The sequence below is a fragment of the Neopsephotus bourkii genome, unplaced genomic scaffold (genome assembly GCF_033783945.1).
Source record: "Neopsephotus bourkii isolate Nb327-2 ecotype Australia unplaced genomic scaffold, CSIRO-AGI_Nbou_v1 NB_318, whole genome shotgun sequence".
NCBI lineage: Eukaryota > Metazoa > Chordata > Aves > Psittaciformes > Psittacidae > Neopsephotus > Neopsephotus bourkii.
The window spans coordinates 1,794,961-1,813,916 of record NW_026900826.1 but is presented as its reverse complement, the minus strand read 5'-3'; the positions used below and the strand labels follow the sequence as shown (position 1 = coordinate 1,813,916).

The 18,956-nt window shown below is 39.3% G+C and overlaps 1 protein-coding gene across 2 annotated transcripts in view; it reads right to left on the bottom strand.

The window, feature by feature from the left end:
• The window catches only part of SECISBP2L (SECIS binding protein 2 like), a 30,292-nt gene extending 17,678 nt beyond the window's left edge, over positions 1–12,614 (bottom strand). Inside the window, exons 1-3 of one of the 2 annotated variants that reach the window (XM_061347361.1) lie at positions 12,360–12,614; positions 1,927–2,105; positions 225–549 (exon numbers count right to left, since the gene is read on the bottom strand). In XM_061347361.1, the coding sequence (XP_061203345.1) occupies positions 225–549; positions 1,927–2,105; positions 12,360–12,377 (522 nt within the window). In that variant the 5' untranslated portion in view covers positions 12,378–12,614. The remainder of the gene's footprint in view (positions 1–224; positions 550–1,926; positions 2,106–12,359) is intronic. The other variant, XM_061347362.1, reaches the window with a different exon arrangement.
• Between the last annotated feature and the right edge of the window lie 6,342 nt (positions 12,615–18,956).

Below are 18,956 nucleotides of genomic sequence, written 5' to 3'. Positions count from 1 at the left end.
GACACAGTGGGAGTTTCCCACATTATATGGGCAAGCTCTATAAACTCACCAAGTACTTTACCAAGAATTTTGCTATTGTCCCATTAATACCTACCTTTTCTGCCCACCTTTCCTTCCATTGATACTACTGCCATACCTTTTTTTACTGAAATAAGATGCATTTTTCCTGGGCAAAGATATTTTCTTTATACAGTTTTACTTATCCTATTAAAAAACACACTCACTTTTTGTATGACTGGTCCCCTGTTGCTGCTTCTGCTCCGCTGACTGGATAATGGAAAGACCTGTCCCGATGGGTTGGGACGCTCAGTGCATTCTGTAGTAACTGTATTTACAGTATTTGCTGCTTGAAAGGGTGCAGAATAAGGGGTAGGGAAAGGATGATAGAAACCCATGACCTGAGCACATGGTGCTGGCATCAGCTGATAATATGTATATTCTGTAGAAACAGGAGGTTGCGCAGATATTATAGGATAAGCAAGGTACGGTCCTGCAGGATTTGGGTTGGGTTGCTGCCATCTGATGTCATTGTTGTATAATGGAAACTGTCTGTAAAAATCAAAAGGAAAGGCAACTGCTCAGTAAGTTTCTCTCTCTCAATCTTTACCACCTCCTTAAAAAAAAAAAAAACAAACCAGAAAACAACCAATCTCAATTCATTTGTTTCATTAGCTCTTAGTTTTTAGTAACTAAACTTAAATTTATTAGGACTTCAAGATGCTGATCAACTGTTTCACAAGCTCACATTACATTCAAGTGTAAGACAAGTACCTCTGTCAATCTTGCATTTGCACGTTTATTAGATTTCCAATATTAAATAAAATGTAGGCATTTATTTTCACAAGTACTTTGGTCCCATTACAATTTCAGTAATATAACCGAAGTACACACCTAAGTTTACACAAGGTAAGCTAGCAGACACATGAAACAGTGTCATTCATTAGCCAACACAGGGCCAAGTACTTCAGTATGTTAAGTTGCCAAGTCACCCTTGTTCAGAATTCCTATGAAAATGCAGGCCTTAAGCAGCACACATGAAAACAGGCATTTAGGACCTTACTACTGAAACCAAGCACAAAAGACTTCTTCCTGTGTTTATCTGTGATACAGCATACTACTAGAAGACCCCCTTGGAAACTATGAACCCAAGTCTCTCTGTCTCTTCAAATCCCCGAGAGAATGGGAAATCTACATGGAAAATGCAGAGGCCAGAGTATTAGAGAAAGCGTAAGAAAAGGTCCAGTATAATTTTACAGATCAGCAGCAAGCACTTGCTATGTATTCTTTTTGTTCTTCATATTCCAGTACAGCAGCACTGAAGTGCTGTCCTAAGCAAACACTAAGTACATTTTTCAAAACCAAACAGCAGTAATTGTTTATGCCTTCACAGTTGACTATTTATATTGAAGTTGTGCATCTAGTGAATACCACATTTGGGTGAGGATACAGAGCATGTGGGTTAGAATAAAGGAGTTCCTAAACAAAATGTGTAACTCGTTATGCTAAAAAGACAACCCTGGATACAGCTACACAACCCAAGTGTCAGCTGCACAGTGTTGAATCCAAGTTAGACACATGGAGCCTTGCTTCAGCATCATAGATTCAGATACAGACCTACTGACTGTCCTAGACGATGCAAGAGCACAGCAGGTGACATTGTGGGGAATTAAGAATCATAAAATTTGTACCAGACCTCTGCAGCCAGGGCAAGAAAAGCTGCAAAGAGTATGAAGAGAGATAAGTAGAGGCACAGAAGTGAGTAAAAAAGATCTGGGACAGAGACACTTCACCCTCACGCATGAACAGTCACAAAATTAAATAAAGTAAACAGAATAAATATGCTCCCTGACTCCTCTCAAGTCTACCAAAAGTTTAAACTCATTTAAAAACATATCCTCTTTCATGAAGAACACAACTATTTATTACCTATTGGGTTGGTTTTCCTGTACAAATGGATAGCAAGTGATCAGGTAGCTAGGGATAGGAGTTGGTTCCATGCCATTAATTCCTCCACTGTCGTTGGGAAGCGCCATTGGGATCATTAGTGTTTCTGGACCCTTCTTCTGAGGAATAAATGGTTCTACTTCAGCTGACAGCTTGACATTCTTAAAGAAAATAGAAACAATATCTTCATTAAATACAACCATGGATTGCTTGGGAAAATTCAGATTCATAACGCTGTACACGATATACCACAAATAGCAAGGAAATGTATGACAAGACTACAGGATTCAGTAAACTGAAAGAGACGTAAAACAGTTGGCAAGCACTTATTACATCCTTCCCATCACAGGGTGTAAGACAGATCACCAACATTTGGCATTTGTATTAACCTTTACATTTCAAAGCGCAAAACCTAATTAATTCAAAAAGGACTGAAGTTCAGATTTTGCAAAGGATATACTAGTCTGAGCAAAGAAAGAAATCAAATTAGCACTGTAGGTGGAACACAGTTCTGGAGACTCTCAAAAGGGAGACCAACATATGGAAGATATAGTAATGCCTGGCCTGCTCTACAAATCTAACCATGTTCCTAGGCAATTATAAAGAAGATTTTTCAGCAGTAAACCATAGGTTTACTACTAAAATAGATGGCGTATTACAGAACCATCCCCCACACATATTCCATCTGCACAATTTTAACATATGTTAAAGTGTTAAGAATATGATTATATTTTGCCATGAAGGCATTAAAAACTGCTAAGAAATTAAGTTTTAGAAAGCAATTTAAAGACTGCTTTCAAATAAAAGTCTCTCTCCCAATCCTGAGGGTATCCTCAAAGCTTATATGGTGTTTTTACACCACACTTTTTGTCTTGTACAGAATAGCTAGGATCTTAAACAATGAAAAATTCTCGATTCAGTAAGACCAGTGCAGATCCAAAGTACCCTTAAATTCTGTATTCCATTTTAAGTTACATTCTGCCAAAAAGCAGATACTGGTACAAAGATTTCAGCTTATTTATACTTGTCTCACATTAATATCTCAATGAATACCAATTCTCTCCAAAGGAAGCAAGGATTCCAGAAACTTTTCCTTCCATTCGTCTAAAAGCATTCCAAAGGCAATGCATAACCTATACAAGTACATGCTCCTATTCTACAAAAGGAGAGCCTGACTGTTTGATGTGCTTAGGACAGCCTTATATCCCTTCCACTACCTGCAGAACATCCACATGAAAAGAAACTGTTAAACAATGACAGCATTGAAAGTATGATGGCTCGTAGTCCTGACCCTCCCACACACTTCTCAGCCCATGTCCTTGCTCAGCACACCCAGAGGCAGTCTTCCTGTCCAGTATCTGTATCTATAAACCTACTATAATTCCCCAACATTCATTTTTTTTAGTAAGATCCTGCATTTCTTTATCAGCTTGGAGGTGGAGGGGTAAGTCCAAAAAATGTTTTGAAAATGCAGTTGTTCTAGTGACCAAGGAAAGCAACTTTTACTTGATGAGTAGGTAAATATATCAGCGTGAACTAGAAAAGGTGAGGTCAAGGCCCACTCATGCAGAGTACTAGATCTTTGTTTAGTTAGTCTGATGTGTTTACGTACCAAGAAAATCTAATTACTAAGCAAAAGGTAGAATCATCATTAAGTAAATTACTAAGACCATGAGCTACACTGTAATCCACCAAACAAGTTGCAAACCAACTGGTATTTAAGTACTTTACTGTCACATACTCTTCAGAAGGGAAAGGGAAAAAAAACCCCATAGTTGAAACTGTAAAAGCTATTAAAACGTCAGAACTATCAGAAGTATTTTCAATACAGATTACCTATGATTACAGTATTAGAATTCCCTGCCAATTTTGAAAATTAAACCAGACATTTTGCTCAATCCATTTTCAGCTCCAAATACAACATTCAAGCTAGGTAACTGCAAAGGCGGTCATTCTGTAGCAGCTGTTTGGATGCCTAGTACAAATGGAATCAAACTTCTCCTATAAAAAGTGTTATTATATACAAAACATCTGCCTCTTTTTATTTTTACCCTTCCATTATCAAATTTGCCAATTCATACTTTCATGAGACTTTATGCAGTTAGCTACAGTATTAGCTCAAATTTCACCAGCCACCTCCTGTCAACATCGGTTCATTGAATAATTTTACTTGAACATCACTCACTTTTTCCAAATACTGAGCACCTACCTAAAAACGAATTTCATAAACACAGTCAGAAGCTTTCTAAGTGAAACATTATTTAGGATAGCAGAGAGTTGTCTGCAGGATGTCTGCAAGTATTAATTTGAGATCAAAGTTAAACCCTTAACAACTTCGATGGTAAGATGTTCTGCAAGCCACAGTGACCAAAGGCAAAGCTTGGTATAACTGGACTGAGAATAAAAAAAGTTATACAAAAAGAGGGGGTGGGAAGCAAAAATTGTGAAGTAGAGAGTCCATTGTTATTTTTAACCATTTCTTGAGAGGCTTCTCTGACTTTGGGCTTGTCAAGGTGTGCTAAGAAAGCAGAAATATCCCTTCCAACAAAATAAGTCTCTGCTTTCATAAGCTTATTTAGTAAGAACATCAGTCATTTACAGATAAAATTCTAGCATAAGAAACTTGAAGTTTTAGCAGCAATTAAGAGAGGAAAACAAAACATCTAAATAAATAAATGGAAGGATAAAAGTAGAACTAGAGTGGCAGAGGGGGAAACGGTATGTCTTAGTAAGTGACAAGATAAGCTGTCCTTGTCAAAAAGTCGTTATTAACGACTGTTGTGAAAATAGTTATGGCTACAAGCACCAGTACAAAAGTATCACTACCTGCTGTGCAACAAGGTCTACTATACAGTGGAACAACCACCTTTAAATCTTTTCCAGCTCCTGAAGTTACAGAGTACAAGCTATGGTGCAGGTGCAATGGCAGCACCTAACTTGTGCAACACAAGTCAAACACACTGCTCTACAGAGAGCTTCCCTTGACCTCAGGCACATCCCTCTGCAGCTGGTGACTCACCCACCCCTATGCAAAACTCCAAGGCATTCTCCTCCACACACAGCACCATGAGGATAAACACTTTCCATTAAATAACTAACTAAAAAAAAACCCTCTAGTGCTTACGTACACTTACACATAACAGAAATACCAACACTGAAATGCCTCCCAGAAACTAAAAGGGTTTTTTTTATGCTATTTCAAGATCATGAAGCAAAAATATTTAAGAATAGATTCAGTTGTGGGCTGGCCTACAGCGCTGGACAGCATAAACTTTAAAGGAATACACCAAGGTTGTCTCATCCATAAGGAATTCAACAGTAAAAACTGGGTAAGTGCTTTATAAATACGGTATTTTTCATGAAGTTCTGAAAACTTTCAAACAGCTACCCTAATCTACTGGTCAGTATCTCTCAGCAACATGTCAAGTGAACTTTATCCAAGATACTAATTATAAACCACTCTAGTGCTGGTTTGGAAAATAGTCAGATCAGTTTATTTGTGACTGAGGTTGGGAAAAGATCCCCTATTTTAAAGGTCTTTCCTGTCTGACTGCTCTTTCCCTACATTATTTTGGAAAAATGATGTGGAAATACAAACATCACTCCTCAATGGCGAGTCACCTGCAGAATGGTCTCATTACAGTGGTTTTTTTTGTGATATTGTATTATACCATCATTCGTTATTAGTATTACGTGAGAACAGTCTTTCACATCAAGTACTAAAACAAAGATATAACTGATAAAAGCAGGAGTCAAATGACTCCCATCAGTAAGGCTGCCATACCGAAATATGTCAATTTGCAAAGATAATCCCTACCTTACTTTTCCATTTAAGTATTTTGGCTGGAATTTGACTTACTTTAAGCTTTCCAGTAAAAGTAGAATTACTATATTTTGGGGTTTTGTTTTTATTTAAAGAATAATTAACCCACCCCCCCAACCACAAAACAAAAACCCCAACTCTCTCAAGTAACTTTACAAGTTGAAGAAAATTTCATTTGGTTTCTTCTGCTTGATTTTGCTAAGCTCAAACAACTCTGAGATGCCCAAAGCAGAACAAAATTAATGTTTCCTCGCCTGTTGCTTGGCCTCTTCTACAGGTAATGGTTAACTATTGCTACGACAGAGCAATTGGCTGATGTGTTTAATTACCATTTTCTGTACAGCTCATAACATATGTAGCTTACCTGTACTGCTGAAATACACAGCATATCCTGTAATCATAAACACATATGGGTGTATTTGAAAGTTAATTTCTTTTTTCGCCTACAGAACTTAGATAGGTCTGTCATTTAAGGGAATCAAAACTGCATTTCAAAAATCTTTTACACACCTTATATCTTAAACACAATTTTCTTGTGCAATTTAACCCGTACCTACAGGTTGGGTCAGTCTGAGGTTTGGCTTGGTTTTTTGTTTGTTTTTTAATGCTTGCAAGAAACTTGTTTCAGCAAAAAGAATAAGGTAAAGCTCTGGCTTTCAATTTTGCAATTTGTTCTGTAGGGATCGTGTGTGTATATATATATATATTATATATATATACATATGCTAACTCACCAGAACAGCAACTAAAAACTTAAAAACCTTAATACAAGTGTTTCCAAATCATTTTGTAAGCATAATATAAGCAGTACTCAGCACAACTGATACATTTCATGAAACAACAAATCCCCATTTCCACTTCAGGGTAGAAAACAAAGACAGCTCAAGTATTATTACTAGCTAAACAAATTAACTTCAATATATTGCTTCCTTATAGTACCTTACCAGTCCCTCTAAAAATACTTGTAAGTTTTTACATAGGATGCATCTTTAGATGAGGGCAGTGAACTTTTAACTTGAAAGCAAAAAGGGGGAAGCAAATGTACCAAGTCAGGAACCAAACCCAAACATAAACAGAATTAGCTCTCCAGTGTGATTACCCAGACATTTCAGTACTTCTCACAGATGGTTAGTGGTTTCATCTGACGCCTGAAGGAAACAAAACAGCAACGCCAAGTAATTTGCCCAAAGAAAGTCATCTAAGCAGATTTTTTTTAGGACTACCCTTTACTCCTCAGCTGGGAGGGAAGACTGGTGAAGAAAGACAGCAAAGTTAACTTCTCTTTTTATAAATAGCATTTTAGGTCTCCTGGCTCCTAGTATGTTGCCAGAATAACAGGCATAATATTTCCTTACTAGTGTAAGAAGAAAAAGTGAAATAGAAAGAAAAATAAATAATAATCAATTTAGTAAGTAAAGGTGCTGCTAATTTCTTATTGTGCTGGACAAGCAAAAAGTATCTCCACCAAAGACTTCTTATTTTTTCTAACAGGTAGTCTCTGTGTCTCTTTGGCCAGACACAGAAATAATGATAAAACAGTTGTTGGATTTGGTTTTTTTAAATAGCACATTGACAGGCTTAAGACCCAATGAAAAATGCAATCAATGACAACTGAAGTAAACTTCAAAGTAAGAGATGAGATCCTTCTTTTAAATAGTATTTTGTTTCAGAAGCAAATACTAAGTGCTTGCAAATATGTATTAACACAATTCCTCAAGAACTTCATCCACACAGTACAAATGGAGTGACAAGTGCAAATGAAGAGAACCAGCAGGACTGATCATGCCACTAGGTCATAACCACAAGCAAGCAAAAAGAATTAGACAAGAAAAATTTGTTAAGCACTAAAGGATTTGAGGGAAGGTTTCCACACTTTTCCTAATCCTTTCAACACAACACTTGTGCTACTAACTTATGCTCTAATTGCACTCACAGTACTGAAATTTATTCTAGCCTGCATCCACTAAGAAATTAGTGCTTTGCCACTGACAACAGTAAATACAGGGTCAGACCCTAAACAGTTAATACGGAGTAGTGTATAGTTTTGATCAGGCAGGCTAAAGGCAAACAGCGCAAATGTTGCAAGACCAAACTTTATTTTGGAATGTAACCTTTTCAGTTTATTCAACCTTTCACAGCACAAAGCTAAACAAAGCTTTATTAGAATTTATCTCTCATAACCAAACTCAATTCTAAATATAAACTTAAGTCTTGCTGAAACATCGGATTTTCAATCACTTGCCTATCAATGGAAGCACACGCCTTCAAAGGAAACCAGCACTTCTACAGAAGTCTCTTTTGTAGATATGCCTAGTTTTGATTTACAAAATGTTTTGCAGTAGCTCATTACATATTTCAGTCCAACAATTACAACTCTTTCAAGACAGCATATATACTGAAGTGATCCTTTGTTTCCTATATAAAAGCTACTGTAGTCATCAACAGCTGCAAAGACAGAAGATGACACAAGCAGGAACAGACTGGTAAACTTTGTCCTACAGTTATAGCACTGTATGTTTAATCTTAGAAAAGTTTTGTTCATTGTAGCTTAATGTCATTCAGCATTTTCCATTAAATAGTATCTCTGTCAGCTTGCTCTCAGAAAAGAACACTTGGATATCAATCTTGCCATTTACAGGGTGAGAAAATAGACACAGATGCCACATTTCAGAGGGCTATAATAAAATCAGCTGCTTTGCTGTCTCAAAGTCTGGAAACAAGAAGTCTCATCACAAATGTAGGGATAAAAAACAGCTCCAAACTTTCCTGGTTTTAGAAAAACAATCCTACTTCTGAATTTTGAATTTAGTATTTTAAAAGCCATTTTAGTAGTAAGACAGGTCACATTTCCTCTATTTTAAGAGAAACTTCACAAATATGGAAGTCACTGTTTCTATAATTAGTTGCTTCTAAGTGGCAATACTTCAGGAATGGTAAACATGCAGTCCAACTGGAAACACCAGCAGCAGGCCATTTAACAAAGCACAAAATTTAATCCTCCCTATTTAGATTTAGCACAGTAATTTCAATGCAACACTTAAAGTAAATACACTATGAAGTTAGTCTTTCCCTTTCCCCTCAGCTCATAAGGGAACCATGCATAATTATCTTCCCTTTCACAGAAGAAAGTACCATGCTCAGAATGTAACAAAGCTAAGTATAAACATTTTTATGTATATGTAGAAATTGGCAAGTGACACAATATGACAAGTTGCCATGTTTAAACACAAAACAATAATATTCCAGGGGAAAAAAAAAGGGGGCTGGTGGTGGCAAAATTTACTGTTTACAGTTACAAAGCTCATCCAAAGATTTAAAAAGGCTACCAAGAGGATCCTCTTTACTTTACAGCATTCAACAGTACATACAAACTTCAAAACTCACACTACCAATGTGAAGTACTAATACTTGAATGCTTTGTAAAGTATGTACTAAAAGTATTAATAGAAACCACTCATGTAAATCAGCTTCCTCATCTCCACAAACTAGTCAAGAACAAATAAATTTGATCCAAAAGATGTTCATATATCATACCAATAACATTCAAATTTACTGGAGATGTTCTCTAAAAATGCGAAACTCACAAACTCTTAAGTTCTGCCTTTTCAAAGTTCAAGAGGAAAAAACCCACACAAAATGTACAGCACAGGAAAAATAACCTTTTCCAGTTTGCCTCAGTTGAAAATTCTGCCATGGGTAAGAAACACTGAAGGAAATTGCAGGGGATAAAAAGCACAAAATATAGAACTAGTGCTATTTCTATGGTAAGCATATTATCAAGCCAACTGTTGAACGGTCAAGAATAGTAGAGGCAAGTAGAACAGGCCGTCTTTAAGCAATACTAATACAAAACACAGGTCACTGATTTTGCAACTTCACCTATTTCTCAACTGCACTAATAGAACTAAATGTCTTAATCATAGGGCAAGACACACATGTTAACACTCAGAAAAATCGGAGCACAGCAGTGTCATTGAGAAGGGAAGGTGCAAGTTGTTTCCTTAGCTTTCTACCACAATCAGCTTCAACAGAAAGAGTGCCAGAGGTCACGTGCCAAGTTCTGTCTCTTGTATGAATATAACCTACATTTAACTGCTGAAACCCATACACTTTTTAATGGGAACAGTTACAGTTCTGGTGTAGACAAAAGTAAACTTCCACACCCACCACTAAAATCACAACACATCCTATCATAAAATTGTTTTTAAACAACATGACTATGTTTTCTTCTGTGTCAGCTGTCAAAATATCACTAAGCATATAACAACAGGCGAAGTCATACCAGGTTTTAGGTAAGAGACACCTGAATGGTTATCTAGAAACTTTGTTATTTAGTTGCCCAAGCATTCTTGGTGCATGGCATCTCACATAGATTTACTGAGCCAACACCACAAAACACTGTTCAAATACATTCCCTGCAAAGCATTTGCTATCTCTGTTTTCTCTAGAAATACTATAATGTAGTATAATATTCCTCTTTCATACTGTAATTCCACAGTAGTGATTCTTATCAGCATGCACAGTTACCATACTGCAGCTGAAAGAATATTCAGAGGGAAAGGAGAGAAGAGTGTAAGCACTATTAACATACATCTGCATGCTTTAATATTCATATATCAGATGCCATGCAATACATGTGCAGAAAGGAGCCCATATCAAAGAAAAGATTCAACAGCACCTAAAACTGATGCAACCTTAGCAAATACATGGGAAAAGGAGACTACATTCAATTGTTACAGCATTAAAGGTTCAAACCTAAAGCATTTAGGGATATCCTAATCAAGATGCTACTGTATAATGAGGATACAAAAGCAATGATAGTTGAATGATTTTAGGAATTCATCAGGTGTCAATTACTTGTCTGCCTAGAAGCCTTACTAGTGAATAAGGAACCGACAGGACTAGATATGCTGCAAACAGAATAAATGACAGTTCTACCTTCAAAGAGCTTAAACACACCTCCAAGTTGAAATACTGGACTTACCTAAGCTAATCAGAGTCAGTATTTTACACTATGAATAACACAATCATTTTCAGTTTTCATGAGCTATTTCCGACAAATAAAAAGAGAATGGTTTGATAGGGGCATGTGCGTGAAAGTCCAGTAATGAAGAACTCAAGTAACAAGGAATAAATATTTCACAACTGTACTGCAGTACTAATTACAGATGAATCGGGGGGAGGAAAGGGAGCACACGTAAAACCTTAAACCTAAGATTTTAAAACAAAAAGGCTAGACTACTGTTAATCTTCCAGAATAAGATTAGCTCTATATGAAGGTAAACAAGAAAGCATGAAAAGAAGTGAATTTAAAGTAATTTTCACACCAGAAGGTTTAGTAAGAAAGACACAGTGGGAGCTATAATGTAATAAGATACACTGCTCACCAACTTCCTTAGACATATGTACAAAATGAAAAGCAATATATCTTCAGAGAGTGCATTCTTACTCAGTATGTACTTTGCTACAGCAGCTTGTGTTATTATTAACCCAACTATTAGAATCCCTGGAGATGCCAAAGCTGAAAATTACAAAAATTCCACAGTAATGTATGAATTTTCAACACATTCTGTGGAAACAAAAGCTCAGAAGTAAAATCAGGTCTTTATGGATGGTAGCATTCATTCTAGATACACCTTTCAGAACTACCTCCTGATGATGAAACATTTTATTGCATATATGTAACAAATCCTACGAACTCTTAAGTCCCAGTTTAAACATCTTCCTAACTACAGTATGACAAATCTTAAGAATAACTCAAACAGATTACCTTGACAAAGCTAAGTTTAAACACCGAGGGGGAAAAAATAGCAACTTGTAGGATTAATGAGTTATATCCAACTCCTTCCTTCTCAGCTGCGACCAACAGCTATGTCCCAACACTGAGAATCTCAACCTGAATCTGGTATTGCAGTATCTCAACAAGAGTGACGCATCTTATGATGCAAAGTTCTCAAAAAGCCCGTAAAAGTCTCTTCTAGTGACCAGGCAAGTTTAAATCAAATTTCACTAAATGCAATTACCGCCTAAGCTTAAAACAAAGCCTGCAGAAACAAGAACGGTACAGGCCAAGTCAGACCTACACACCCCTTCGCGAGCACCGACGGGAGCTGCACCCTCCACAACCCACCCCGGCAGCCCCTGCCCCGTCGGACACCTCTCGCGGGCGGGCAGCGCCCAAGCCGGGCACTCGCGACCGGCACCCCCGGCCGCGCCACCGACCCAGCAACACACGCTAAGCTCCGGTGCGCAGCCTGGAAGACGCCCCGTCTGAAGCCGCAGAAGAGCCCTATCTTCGGCAGGGAGGTATGTCAGCCCCCACCCCGGCACGGAACGCCCCCGTCGCACCCCTCACACCAGCACCGGCCCCAGCAGGCCGCGGGCCGCGCCCTGCCCCTCCGCTCAGCCGGCGTCCGACGGGCCGGGCCTGACAGCCGCGGGTCTGACAGAGCCGGGCCGCCGCCCCAGCGCTCCCCTCCGTCCCCCGCCCGGCCGCTCGCCCCCCGCCTTCACCGCGGCGCCGGAGGCGTAGCTTGCCCCCTCCCGCCACAGCTGTTTACGGTCTCCTCAGCGCCGAACCCGCCCCTCACACCTTGTCCGCTTTGTCCATGGCTCCAGCTGGCCTGGGCGGCGGCTCTAATAAGGACGGCGGAGAGCCCGAGACGCCCCCGCCATGGCGCCCGCTTCCCCCGCCGCGTTCCCGCACACACCCAGCGCGGCGCTGGCCCCACTCGCAGCTATCACGGAAACCGTGCCCGGCGACGCCACATCTGGGGGCGGAGCGGGGGGCGGTGGGGCGGGAGCCGCAGGGACGGAGGCCGGGCGGGCCCAAGCGGCGCGGAACGCCTTCACCCCAGGGCTGGCGGGGGGTAGTGGTGGGTGCCCCTCCCCGGCGCGTTCCGGCCCCCGAGAACAAGCGAGGCGGTGGCTTAAACGTTAGGGAGAGCTGCAGAGGAAAAGGGGGGCCCGGAGCTATCCCCTCCGCCCGAGGCGTACGCGGCGCCGCAGTGTGCGGCAGGTGCGTCGCGGGGCCCTGCGCTCAGGGGCGGTGTCAGGGGAGCCTCGGGCCGGCAGCGTCCTGGAAATTATCTGGAACATCGAAGGAAAGTGAAAAAACCCCGTGGTTCGTTTAGAGGCAGAAACCTAAAACTGAGTCAGAAGCGCCTCGGGGGCAGGCGGGGCTGTGAGCGGGTCCCGGAGGGGGCCCGGTGCGGGCCGCCACCAGCACGGGAGGGACGTTACAAGACACGGTCTCCAGCACAGCTCGTGTCTCTTTCATTGCTGTTTTGGTTCTAACTTGTGTTTAGTTACTGTAATGTCAGCACAGTCCATGAAACCGTGTTCACCAACTGAGACTGTGGAGCACAGACAGTGCTAACAGCCCTCGCATACACACATTCAATGTGTTACATTCCTACCTTTCATTAAGCTAGTATGTCCATTACCTTGGGCTTAATGGACATCATGCTATATGAACATTACTAAATCGTGGCAGAGATGAAAAAGTAGAACTAGACTACCCTTGTAAAAGACATATGCAAAGGACATTCTGGAGCAGACTCTTGAGCACTTCCAGGTGAAGTGCATTTATAAAATACGTAAATGCAAGAAGCAAGCTTCTGCTTGATGGAGGTTCTTGTGAAGAATACATGGAAAAGGAAAAAGCGAACCTGTACCTGAATTTGATGGCAATATAACCACCTAAAACATCTCTACAGAGCAATTTTGCCAGAGCTTCCTAGATTTAACCTGTATTTTATAACTATTTAATCTTTCCCTATTTATGTTCATAATGCTGTGTAACAGTTTGTGTTTTCTAAAAAAATTATTTCTTGGATTAATCATCGTAATCCCTTAGTATTTTCTTAAGAGCTGATCTTCACCATTATAACTTCATATGTAACATATGGTATTACGAAAATGGCTATTACATTGAACAGCAAGTTCCCATCTTGTGAGATGAGAGTATCAGTGCCTCCTCTGCTATACTGTCCACAGTAGGAGGATCACCATCCGAGTCTAACTTTTGCCTCGATGTCTACAACACTACTTACATTCTGTGCCTTAAGCTTTCATGGGCTTGCAGCCAACAAAATCATAGGTCCCCTGGATAACAGGGGAAAAGGAGTGGGTGAAGTTGTAATCCCAAATGATAGGATTTCTAATAAATTCAGTGAGTACTATGTTCTCCTACAAGTGGAGAGAACAGACTGGCTGCTGCTGCACCCTAATTGATAGGGAAACCTCGTCTTAATGGGAGAAGCTGCAGCAGTTGTACACTTGATACGCACTTCTATATCCCAGCACTTGACAAGATTAAATGGTAAGCAGAACTAACACAAGTGTTCATAACCCTAGGAAGCCATTCCAAGGTAGTAACGCAGATTAATTTGAGGTTATGATGTTATGTTCCCAGGGGCTTTTACACAATGACATTTATTATTTCAACACAAGTCACAAAAATAAAACTGAGAATTAAGCTGGTTCTATCAGAGCTTTCAGCTGATGCAATGGAACGGCATTTCATCAGTAACTGATGAACTTAAATAGGAGATGTAAATCTACAGATCTATCATAATGAAACATAAAATAAGCCATCTAAACTTAATCTTTGTAAATCAAACAACAAATCTCTACTGAGTGAAATGTATTTTATTCCCAACACTTGAATGTGTATTGCTTTTTTGTGCAAAATTAGGTTGACTCCTTTAAAACCTAGTCAATTTTCCTCTCCCAAGTAATGTGGGAGAACTTGCCTGACTGGACAGAAAACAGTGAAAAAATCCCACTGAAACAACTAGAACAATGTATTCTTGTATTAGCACACCAGCATTTTAGTGTGGAATGCAGCTTAATTTGTCCAAATTGGTGCTGACCACAGAATATATATTATGGCATTTGCTTAAGATAGCTGCTGTATTTTTAAAAAATAATGACTCATTATGGCAAGGCTTTTCATTATGAAATCCTTCTTTTGTTCCCAAGATACATACCAACAGAAAGGTCACACTTGGAAGAGCTGTTATGCATACTTAACCACAATAACAAGAGCTTCTAAGATCTAAATCAGGCAGTGATTAAATAGACATCAGACCTACATAAATCTACAATATATGTAATACAAAAAGTCATGCTGGGTGACCTGAGTGGCCACTTGGGTGAAAAGAACTCAAGTCTCCCATAAAATTTAACTCTGTGTTATCAGCATAGCACAGCACTCAGAACCAGTTATGTTAGATCCACAGCTATCACAACTATGTCAGAGTATCTGGTTACATTGCTCTTGATCCAGTGTTGTGTAAGAGAACTCAACAGTGTTATAGTCCTTAAGGAAGCCATAAAAAATGTTTTCAAACCCTGTTCAATTTAAACACACTGGTAATTGCAGTAGTTTTGAATATTCAGTGCTAAGGGTCCAGTTTGTAACAATTACTGCTACTTTCTTATTGCAACATGAAGTAAGTAAGTGAATAGTCTGGAAGCAAAAATTATGCTCCAACCTAGTGGGTGCTGATTGCAATTCTGCTAATAAGTTGTTTCTTGTTACATCTGCTGGATAGTGGAGATTCCCTTCCTGAATACAATGGAGGACACCGACCAAATGAAAAATTAAATCTAGGTCAACACAAAAATTAAAAAATGGAGTCTAAACCAAAGTTTCTCAGCAGTATGAAAAGGCACTTGGTAATGACTGTATTCAGAATTACAATCACAGGATTACAGGGAAATCTAACAGCATATACATGGTTACTCATGCTCTCTATTTACACTGGCTCCATTTATATCTACTAGGTATAAAGTCCTGCAAAACACGCAAGGATGTAATTAAGCGTGTCTCACTGAAATCAAGGCAGCTTCTTATACTGAAAGCTGAACATACGTATAAGCTTAATCGCACTGGCATGGAAGTATGAAGTAAGGGTTGCTCAGTAACACCCCCTCCACCCCGAGGTCTAAGCAGGCTGAGACTGAGCTCCACAAATGAGCACTGCAACAGCACTGGCAGGTTTGGAGGTGCCACAGAGAGCAAGTGGAAGAGGCAGTAAGAATGAAGCTAACTCCAAAATGACAGTTTTACTGGACTGGGACTAAAATCTTCAGCCTAATTATAGAAAAAGACCACTACAGAAAGCGAAGTATATCTTAGCAAATAACATCTGTATCTGTGATGAAACATGCAGCATCCTGCAGAAGCAGCTAAGGGCAATGCCACAGAGAACATAACCAAAGTGGGAAGGTAAGCTAGGAAGCAGTACATGAAGCTGAGAATCACGACTCTGACAGCAACATGAGATTACTACCTGGCAGCAGCCAGAGTGAGCCCAGCACTCCCACTGAGATCAGCTGCAAAGAGGCAGTGGAGCCAACCAGGACAGATCCTGCCTTGCAACTCCTTGTAATACTGCCAGAAAGAGATTAACCTTTACTCTTGCTGTAATGCTTACAGTCATTGCATCTGAAATTTAGTGCTAAATACGCAGTTATAACACAGATGCAGTTTGCAATCTACCTTTCCACAGCTTTAGAAGCATTTATGGCATCAATAATCCTTTCTGTCAATATCTTAATTAACACTTTCTGACTAGCTATAATGTAGTATTGTACCTAGTTCTCTAATCTGGTTCTAAAACATATTTTTAGCACTTTCAAAATAATAAAGTAATAGCTAAAATTTTTAAAATCTGTATTAACATCTCTATATGGAAATTTAGTTCAAATAACTGCTGTATTTTTGAGAAAGCAAACGGGTACTGTCCAGAATGATATCATTTTACTCTTAGTCCATATTTATGCAGTTCCTGCTCAAGTAAATTAATTCATCACCTCTCAAAATTAGTGAAAATACAATTTTCAGATACAGACATGTTTTACAGCTGACAATTTCTCAGTAATTACAAAAATCACAGTGTTTTTTTTACAGACTACAATTCAAATACCTTCATTATATTATTCTGCCAGGTGCATTTCAGCTGTGTTGCCTTTATTCTGTTTTCTTTTTGCTTAATATACTTTTAAGCCTACCTAAAATGAAAATTAAATCCTCACTGCAGCAGAGTTTCAGATCCAATCCATTAGAGGACTTTGAGATGAGTAAAAAATACATTCTTCTAAAGTATGTTTGATAAATACTACTACTAAAACAAATCTAAAATGCATGCAGACACAGCACACACATCCTCCCAGATTTCATTTGCAATGATGTTCAGCTTTAATGCATAAACTGCCAGAAACTTAAAAGAGGGGTTTATATATACACAGCTTAATCACTGTTGTAATCTTAGGTAAGATTACAAGAGCCATTAAAATGCTCATTTGCGAACACTGTTACTGGTACTCACTAACGTGCCAGTTTGTCTTGTACCAATAGCAACAAAAGGTGTACAAAACCATCAAAAAAGCTGTTAAAAGCGTGGCTCTGACAACTAAGGACAATTGCAGATATTTAATGACTGGAATCGAGACTGGAGAATGCCATGAGGCTGCTCAGCACTCCTGCAGTGCAATTTTGTTATTTGAAAATCAAATTCAGTAACTCTCTTCCTTCAACTGCTTGTTCACTTTTCCTGAGGAGGTAGAAATGACACCAGAGCCACATCCACCATGGACTAAGGGGGCTAAAGCAACTATTAGCACCTTCTGCTGCAGTTGTATGACAACACAGCTGCTCTGTATTTCCCTGCAGAGAACTCTCATCTTCCAGGTTAAGAATCCTGAGAACACAGAAAAGGGGTAGAATCCCTTAGGGATTATACAATCCTCATTATTTGCCTAGAGCACAGATGCTAAGGCACTATATGCATGAGTAAGAACTGAAGTATGCCAAAACACACAACAACTTATTAGAGGTAGACTGATGCTTTTTCAGTCTAAAAACAGTATTAGCCCTCACTTGAAATTAATACCTTCACTAGTTGGACTAGTCCTACTACAATTAGTCCTCCACAACAAAAAGATAAAACAAGGGAACTAGATGGACAGGACAAGATTTACTGCAGTATTTCTATTTCCTTCTTGAAAAACTCAACATGTCTCCTCAACAGACATAGCCGGGATGGGAAAGGTTACATCAGTTACAACAGATAGTCTAGACTCTTTTTTTAGGTGATACTGTTTATGCACAATTATTTTCTTCCCCTCCTTTAGAAGAAAATAGTTGTTTTTCCCACAGCAAGGGTGGCAGGAAATGGCAGAAAAAGGAAATGTGCTGAAATAGCTGTCATGGTCCCCATGGGAAGGAGAACCTTGAAATAGCTGTCACAGTCCCTTGTCCCTAAGGGAGGAAGAACCTTGCAAGATTTGCTATCCAAATTAAAGCCTATCTGTAGGAAGGGTCCCAGTTAATGTGCAGTATTATTAAGTTCAGTTTCACAGCACCAGATCTCGGTGGAATTTTCAAAGTAAAACTATACTGCACATTACAGCACTGTAAGTAAATACTATCTACAGATTTTATGAAGAAAAAACTTTGCCTTTGCATAAAAACTATCATCAATTTATATTTATATTTTACTATTAAGTGGATAAATTACACACACGTATTGGTAAAAATATGCACCAGTGAAGGAGAAATGGCTCACCCAAGATTAAGCATCATGCTACTCATGCAACACATTTAAGTTTTACTGTGTGAACTCTAGGGAAAAAAGTCACTTGGCTTTGACAACTGCAGAGCAAAATAATTTTCTAAGGGACATAATTACCCTTCAGATGAAAGTTAATTTTATCCTATTTAATTATACACTGTTACCAATTTAAATCCTGTCCTAGAACATTGAGTTTTCCATGCTGTCTTGCATGTATGTGATTGCCATGTGTCATTTATTAGGCTTTTTCATTATTTTTGGGGTAGTGTTAATGGCTCTGCATCCATATTCGTTTCCTTCTACTGTACCAGTGACTGTGTGTGGCACTGCATTGTGCACCATTACACCGTACCCTCAGCTTTAAAACAAAGGTAGTTGTAGTTATGGAAGAAGTGACCCTACAAAATTTCTTCTACATTTCTGAGACCTGCAGGAGAATTTCTGCCAGCTCCAGAAAACCTGCTGCAGGAAGATAAGTGTTGCTGGGGTTAACACTGCAGCTCTGTATTTTAAATGGATCTGATGATCCCAAAAACCTTTGGACATGAAAGGCTTGTGCCCACTATGTGACAGGACTTCAGGACTTGAATAGCAGGTGTGAAGGG